The following is an 8,728-nucleotide window of genomic DNA, read 5'->3' on the forward strand; positions in this document are numbered from 1 at the left end:
AACTCTCAGGACGCCCTGGGACGGAGGTGAGGGGGGAGGTGAGGGGGGAGATCGCCCCGCCCCCTCCACGTTAGTAAGGCTAGAGGAGCAGCTGAGGTGAGGGAGGGGCAAGCCGCCCTCAGCCAATCACCCGCTGGGCCTCGCATGCCAGGTTGCAATTCCTGCCAATGGGAAGGGAGGAGAAGCAGCGGGGCTGGGTATGTTTGTGAGTGCAGCTCTGGGGGGTGTCAGGGGACAGATCCTAACTGTACAGTATGAATCCTGGGGGAAAACACAGAGTTTCTTCTTGCTGGGGAGGCTGCAAATTTTAATCGGGTGCACCCTGAGGGCTGCGTAGTAAGGTAGGTGTCACAAGGGCAGGGGGGTTATTGCACGATTCAACAATGGACAACTGCTTTGCACTGTCGGGCAGGAGTGCAAGCTCTGCAGCCTAGACTGTGAGGATTTCCATGGCTGCCACTAACATCAGCCCTATGGTCATCGCCCTGCACAAAGTATCAGTTCTCTGCTACCTTACTACGGGCTCCCACGGGACACCCCCTGCAGATGCATGCCGTGCACTTACCGCCTCTCACATGCATCATTTTCATAATACCCTCTTTTTGCACAGCGCCTTACCTACATGCAGACACGAAGAGGGAAAAAAAAGAAAGAAGACATTTCATGAATAAACTGCTAACCCCCCCAATCTCCACTCAGTCACAGCCTACACTGCACCGACCGACCCGCCGTCTGCAGGACGTGCACCTTTACATCCCGCTGAACTTGCTGCACGTATCTTACCTGGGGGACACTGCCCCTTTAAATTAAAAGACCCAAGTTTACGCTGGTTTAATCAAGCTGTACGCTCTGCGCATGCGTCGTCCGGCGCTGGCTCCCCCAGTTGCATCACGGGAATTGTAGTCTTGCCCGCCATGGACTCTTATCTGTAACGACACTCTGAGTGACTACAGTTCCCGTAGTGCTTTGCGGCCGGGGGCGGGCTTGGTTTCTTTAGTAGTAGATACTAAACTTGAATGCAGCGGCGGGAAGAGGTCGTATCGATCAGGGAGGGCTATGCGTAGGACGGTGTAGCAGGTCTGAGCGCGGCCACTGCTCCTGGGGTAGGTATATATTACACGGGCTGTGGTCGTATTGTATGTCTGCTGTATGTTATATGCCTGCTGCTTTATGTGGGGTTTATATATGTTGTGCTTTCCTTGTGCATTATTGTGTGTGTGTGTGTATATATATTATAATGTTCAAAAGATGAGGTAGCACTCTAGAAGTAAAGTGAAAAAATAATGGACCCTTTATTGACCCCTCTGCAACGTTTCAACCGCTCAATGCAGTCTTTATCAAGATTTCCTTGTACATTATTTTGTGTGTGTGTGTGTATATATATATTAGGCATCGGAAGTTGATTCGTCCTAGGACCCAATGGGGCCCCATTCAATGTAAGTGACAGGATTGGGCTGCCATTGATTGTGGCTGATATCCATAGAATTAAAGGGGTTGTCCATTACAACAAACTGGATTGAGGATAATGATCTGATTGGTTGGGATCATGAGCGGTGTGCATGTGTGTCCAGCTATCCACTTAAAGGGGAACATGGACCCTTGTGACCCCCAGTGTTCAGATCCTGTGGAGAGGATGTATGTTATTTTAATAGGGTTTTCTGGATGTGTAATAGATAGGATAGGTCATCTGTATCAGATTGTGGGGGTCCTCCCACCGGTGGAAGCCGTTTGGGGATCCAGTGAGAGCCGCGGCCTCCTAGCTTCTTGCCAAGCACAGCGCTGCCCATTGGATAGTGTCAGTGCTTGGTATTGCAGCTCAGCCCCGTTCACTTGACGCCAAGAAGAGGCCAGAACACCATGTCCTCTTCAGACAGCTGATCGGAGCCGGGAGTCGGACCCCCACCGATCAGGTGTCGATGATCTATCCTAAGGATAGGTTATCAAAATCTCTGTCAACCATTTTACAGGGAACTCTGTTATTAGGGCTAATTTTTTTTGGGCTGGGATTGAGGGGTTTTGATCAAATCCTATATATAAACGTTATTGGGGGGGGACCGTGTGACCGATTCATATGTTAGTGACACCAGAGGGACCTATATCCTGTATACATTGACCCTCGGAGCACCCCCACAATTTTGGGAGGTGTCGCTGTCCGTATATTTGTCTCTCTGGTCTATTATATAGGATCTCACGTTATGCAGTGAGCCCCGCCCCCTCATATTATAAATCTCTATATTTCATCGGGATGATATGATTGCACCTGCGTCTCCACCGCTCACGAGAGGAGGAGGAGGATGTTGGTATTTTGCAAAATGATAGTAGGCTTGTTTTTCTGAATCCCGGCAGAGAGTAGGGAGGAGTCGCTATAAAGGAGGGGGAGGGTGGGCTCTTCATACTGAAGTGGGGGAGGATTAGGGATGAGACTTGTCTTGTAATAGGATCTCTTTGCAGCTCCAAGGAAGAAAAAAAGAAACTGCACTTCTGTATTCGCTGCCAGTGTCTGAGACAGAAAGTTCTGATGTCCGTTCTGTCCCGTGCTGCATTGATGTGCACTTAATAAACCTCCGTGTAAGATCAGAAGGGTTGAAAATGGCACAGGGGGAAACTGACCCAGTGAGCTTACAATCTAATTAAGATGATGGAAAGCAATGGTTTCGGGGGAGGGGGGTGTACCGTCCTGACTAACTCTGGCCGTGTACGTTAGATTAGTGAATGGTCATTGCCCTGTTGCAGCTGTACACAGCCCGGGCAAGCGACAAATATGTTAAATGCGGATGACTTTGCTCCGGATGATGGCAGTCTATCAGCGGTCGTTCATTGGTAAATATCAGATTGGTGAGGGTAAAACACCTGATCCGCTGTTCGTAGAGGCCAGGGACCTCGCGTTCATGTGGCCAAGGAGCCGCTCAGTCACTTTCAATCGAGCTGCAATACTAAGGCCGTCCACTACACAACGGATGGCGCTATGCTTTGTAAGCAAGTAGAAGGCAGCAGCGCCCAGCAGAGTGCCGTGGCCTCTTCAAACAGATGATCGGAGGTGGAGTCGGACCCCCACCGATCAGTTATTGATGACCGACTTGTTGCTATATCAGATCAGGGGAGCGTGACTCTCTTACTTGGGATCGGTGGGGTCTCTAAAATTGGATTCCCCTCCCCAGTGATCAGTTAGTTATCCTTTATCCTGTGGATAGGGGATAACTTGTAAACTTGGCACTACCCCCTTTAACCGCGCCGACGTCTCCAGGTAAATGGTGGGTCCCTGTATCAATATCAGCAGGGACTATGGTGCTCAGCCTCAGAAACGAGGAAAGTTCATACGTTGCACGGGTAGATGAACAAAAAGGTGGCACTCACCACTGCAGTAAAACAAACTTTATTTTTTTATTCCAACCGGGTACAGTAAAATTCGGGCTGGGGGCGGACTCTTGCCTCTTTGTGTGCGAGAACCTACACCGATGCCCCAAACCCTGTCCCATTTCAGCTGTCGCAGAAGTACAACTCTCAGCATGTGACAGCTGGAGATCCACTGGTCTAGACCATAAAACTCTTTAGAGGAGACTGACACCTCACAGACCTCGTAAGCCGTGCATGAGGAATAAGTGTGAGCTCTGATCATTTAACAGTGGTGGTGAAAACTTGGGGAACTCATTCCCCCTCCAAAGCCATGTGCTGCTGTATGGGGGGGGGGGGGGGGTGGTATTTCTGTAAATCCGCATCTGATGGAACGTGCCACAATTTGTATCTGATGAGTACAGACCCTGACCTACACGTACACAATGACTTTGGTCATGACAAGAGTTGTGCCACCACCAAAGATGACCTTGTAGCACGGCCTGTATTGCCAGTAAAGTAAGTGAATGGGGTTGCAGCACTAAGCTGCTGGGTTATTTGGAACTTGTGGGTCAAAATTCGACCAGATTCACTTGCATTACTTACTGTAAAGGCTGTGCTACACTGTCGTCTTTGGACGTGGTCATGTAGCCCCAGCCTAAATGGGCCTTCTCACATTCAGGCTACATGCACACGTTCAGGATTCATGTGCGGAGCATCCGCAGGTGTTCGCAGGCAAATCTGTGCGGTCAATCCGCATCAATTGGTGTGGATTTGGTGCGGTTTGTGAATGAAGAAAATCTGGTCAGGAAAAATAAACCGCAGGTCAAAATCCGCATCGTGTGCACTGAGAATTTCAAATTCTCATAGAATAAAATGTACATGACCTACAGTGCAGATTTTCCGCACGCAATCCTGATCGTGTGCATTTAGCCTCAATGTTTAATACCCATCCAACATGATGTGGGGGTTCCACTGCTTGCACCCTCACTGCTCACCAGAACAGCAGTGGAGCCGCAGCGATCAGATCTTCTTAATCTACCATGAGGGTAGGTGTTGGGGTGACCCAAGCACCTACAGTAAATTAGGTGATTTTCCTGGGATTTTTTCCTTTCCACAGAAACCCTTCTCTTGCACTTGAATTACAGACAAGTTTTAGCTAAACATGTTCTTCTTGAAATGTTGACCATCCTCTTTCTTCTTCTTTCCAGGTGACCATGCCTACCAGAGGCATCAAAAGAAAGTTTCCGGATTGGGAGGAGTCTGTGCTGGATGGACATCTGTCCTTTCAGACAGACAGTTACTCCTTCTTCCGTCAGTCCTTACTGAACATGTCACTCGAGAAGTTCAACAAGGGACGTATGATGATAGAGCCTAGTTTGCGACGCTATGTTCTTATTGCCAACACCCTGAGAGTCATCCAGGAGGAGATCCACCACGAAAATCGATGTAGCGTTCCCAGCTTAGAAGGTGGTACATCTGGTGTATGTGATCCATTGTCTGGGCATGTTGTAGGCCCCGTTCTTCCTCAAGATCTGGAGAACATCATCCTCCCTTCTTTGGAAGAGGACTTCTCTGTGACTGCCACCATTGCTTCCATTTTAAAAGAGCTAGAGAGCGTTTTAGATGAAAGTTGCCCTCAAAACCTTCAGCCACGTGTTGGCATACAGGATCCTGTAGCCAAGCAAGAGTCCTCCAATACCATTGGTGCTAGATTTCCTTCTGTTCCGCCAACATGTGATCGAGGTGCGACTGTGAAGGAAGATTTGTTAAATAGCAACCCATCATCTATAAGTGACACCAGGAAAATAGAGTTAATTAGAGAGTTGGTGCTGGCTGGTGAAACATGTTCAGAAACCCCAGAACCTATGGACACTTCATCGATTGAGCAGGCGCCTGCTGTAGTCTCCTCAGCTTCTAATGTATTTGAAGTTCTTGTGGCTATGGACTCTACCAGCAATGAAGAAATTAGTTCACAGGCCTCAACTGCACAGACTAACCCATCAGTCCCTCCTGGGGAACTCAAGGCTTCGGAGGCTGTCTTCGGTAGTTTTGAAATTATGAACTCAAGTTACCTTAATGATGTTTCCTTTGATGACCCTTTTTCAGATATAGACACCTCTGTGTTTGAGAGAGAAACTCCTTCTACTGGGAATTTCCAAAGCAGCCGATCATCTTCAGAAGAGTCATGGTTTCCATCCTCTTGTAGTTCTCCATCCTATAGCTCAAGCCCAGGTCTTAGGGAGTCGAATGAAATAGATAAGATCATCGAAATCCTCGTTGGATCCTGATTTCTCGACTGCAGTAGGACAATAATGGACAGTCGTTTGAGCTGGAAGGACTCTGAGAACATGCGACTTTTGCACACAAACTATCCTTTGCTGGTTATCTTTCGTTACCTGCAAGTGTGGTGCCTCCAACCAGTAGCAAGCGGTGTTGAATGTTTACAGAAGCGATGCAGTAATAGTCACCTCCATCAAGCTTGCCATGGCTGATCACGTGGTGCATATTGCCTCCGATTGTTATTATTTTCCTGTTTTATAACTAGTCTTAATACCGTAATGTATTATGGGGGTGGACTGGGCTAAATGCTCGCAGGGCAGTCAGTCTACCTTGTCTTCTATGAAGATTGTATTTTTATCTAACTGGTTTTAATTTTTAAAGACTTTGGTGCTTTGGCGGATCAAACCTATGGTGCAGATGTATAGAAACAGTGCACAGGAGGGTGGGTGTTGTCCATAGGAAAAGGTTGGAATTGTTACGGTATGTTCAGATGGAGGATTTTGGGCCTGGGTTTCAACGCGCATTTGGTGCCTAAACCCGGGCTGAGTCTGTGCTGAAACTTCCTCCCGTTGTTTTCAATGGGAGGCCACCCCATAGTTCATACACGCTGAGTGTGTACTTCTTAATTTTTGGTGCTGTTACAGCGAAGACCCCTCGCAAAGCCACAACGCGAGCTCGTGGTTTGTCTCCATTCAGTAGGGCAAAACCAAGAACAGGTCCGCACCATACAAAATGAAAACCCTCGGCGGAGTTACACATCAGATTTCGATGTGCACATACCCTCACTGTGATACCTTGTAAATGAAATTGCTGGCTGCTATGACATCATTTTCTGGTACACTATTTATTTTAAATTTTTTCATTTTTCTTTTTTCTTTTTTTTTTTTTTGTTTCCTGTCAGGTGCTACACAGTCACTTTATTGGGATTGGGTCACCACCCTGCTGCCCCTTTTCTTGAATGTTTCCAAACCATTACTTAAAGGAGTTCTACAAATTGACAAAAACATGCCTGCTTTCTTCCATCAAACAGCACCACACCTGTCTGCAGGTTGTGTGTGGTAACGCAGCCTGGCTCCATCCTCTTCAATGGAGTTCAGCTGCAATACAAAACACAACCTGTCTCGTATTGCAGTCCATTGGAGTGTAAAACCACACACAACCTGTGGACAGATGTGGCGCTGTTTTGGGAACTAAGCAGCCATGTTTTTTTGTTTTGTTTTTTTTCTAAGGCCTCTTTCACACTTGCGTTGTTGGGATCCGGCATGCACTTCCGTTGCCGGAGGTGCCTGCCGAATCCGGAAAAACGCAAGTGTACTGAAAGCATTTGAAGACGGAACCGTCTTCCAAATGCTTTCAGTGTTACTATGGCACCCAGGACGCTATTAAAGTCCTGGTTGCCATAGTAGGAGCGGGGGAGCGGTATACTTACAGTCCGTGCGGCTCCCGGGGCGCTCCAGAATGACGTCAGAGCACCCCATGCGCATGGATGACGTGATCCATGCGATCACGTGATCCATGCGCTTGGGGCGCCCTGACGTCACTCTGGAGCGCCCGGGGAGCCGCACGGACGGTAAGTATGCTGCTCCCCCGCTCCCCGCTACACTTTACCATGGCTGCCAGGATTTTAGCGTCCCGGCAGCCATGGTAACCATTCAGAAAAAGCTAAATGTCGGCTCCGGCAATGCGCCGAAACGACGTTTAGCTTAAGGCCGGATCAATGCCTTTCAATGGGCATTAATTCCGGATCCGGCCTTGCGGCAAGTGTTCCGGATTTTTGGCCAGAGCAAAAAGCGCAGCATGCTGCGGTATTTTCTCCGGCCAACAAACGTTCCGTACCGGAACTGAAGACATCCTGATGCATCCTGAACGGATTTCTCTCCATTCAGAATGCATTAGGATAATCCTGATCGGGATTCTTCCGGCATAGAGCCCCGACGACGGAACTCTATGCCGGAAGACAATAACGCAAGTGTGAAAAAGCCCTAAGCCTGAACAACTCCTTAAATTTCTTTTTTTTTTTTTTTTTTTTTATATGACTTATCTATAGCCATATTTAACAAATGAACTGGTTGCCTGTGAGCAGTTGACGAATTTGTATGCAATTATCTACGAAGCACAAAGGTTTACATTTTTTGATAAGTAATATTCACTCATGCATTCTGGATGGTATATTTTACATTTTGGGTTTGGGTTTTGCTTCTTTAGTAGCCTAGATGTATTTTCACGGTTTTCAAATTTTGCGCACATTGGGTCAAAGAGAGCGAGTCACCGAGGTGGAAGCCCTTTTGGAAGAGACATTTGCGTTATGCATCAAAGATGCACTCGGGGGCGCAATTTTAAACAGTAAAGGGGCCCTCAAGGTGCCAAAAAATGGGCAGAGTCCGCTTGGTATCAGACAGGCTGCTAGAAATGGACTCTTGTTGAATGGTTGAGAGTGCGCCAGTATGGGGGATTCCCTTCATTGGCACTTTAGGAAGTCATTTTTTTAGCTCATTAGCGCCCTCTAGTTCACTGCTGTTAGGGTGACTACGTAATGTTAAGGTACATGTTCGTGACTTATCAAAAGTGTTGTACAGGATTAGAAAAATCTTCCAATAACAGTGCCACACCAGTCCACAGGTTATATGTGGTATTGCGGCCTGGCATAATCCTGCTTTTAACATGCACAGGCAAATTTGACCCCTAATTATGGCACTGGGTGTCTGGTCTTAGATTTGGGTGTTTAGCACTGGGTGGGTGGTTGCAAGTTGCTGTGGGTTTACTGATCACCTCTTGCCATAACCCTTGGGTTTGGTTTACAGGCCATAATTTGGCAAAGAGAATATAACACATGAATTAAGAAATTAAATTTTTATTAACTGGAAACCATTCACATGCTTGAAGTATGCCTAGACGTGGCTGGAATCGATGAGAATGCATGCCAAATCATGCAGACCCAGCCATATCTATTTGTATAAATGCTGGTGGCCTGGTGTATACCACCTTGCTCAACACGTAAACCTATATGGTATGCATCTCCGTCTAATGTAAAATGGTCACGTCAGGCCTCTCAAATTCACATATGTAAAGAGCGTGATCATGAACTCTTAGAAGGGCGCCTTTTGTTCTTGTGTTG

The 8,728-nt window shown here is 47.4% G+C and overlaps 1 protein-coding gene across 2 annotated transcripts; it reads left to right on the forward strand.

Moving 5' to 3' along the window:
- The first annotated feature begins 248 nt into the window (after positions 1-248).
- Positions 249-6,690, forward strand: LOC120977968. Of its 2 annotated transcripts, none has more exons than XM_040406168.1 (2): positions 249-341; positions 4,542-6,690. In XM_040406168.1, the coding sequence occupies exon 2, from the start codon at positions 4,548-4,550 to the stop codon at positions 5,619-5,621; it is 1,074 nt and encodes a 357-aa protein (XP_040262102.1). In that variant the 5' UTR covers positions 249-341; positions 4,542-4,547; the 3' UTR covers positions 5,622-6,690. The 2 variants fall into 2 exon arrangements, with proteins under 2 accessions (XP_040262102.1, XP_040262103.1); XM_040406169.1 differs by lacking the exon at positions 249-341 and adding an exon at positions 961-1,103.
- Positions 6,691-8,728: the final 2,038 nt, after the last annotated feature.

Source organism: Bufo bufo, chromosome 8 (genome assembly GCF_905171765.1).
Source record: "Bufo bufo chromosome 8, aBufBuf1.1, whole genome shotgun sequence".
Classification (NCBI taxonomy): Eukaryota; Metazoa; Chordata; class Amphibia; order Anura; family Bufonidae; genus Bufo; species Bufo bufo.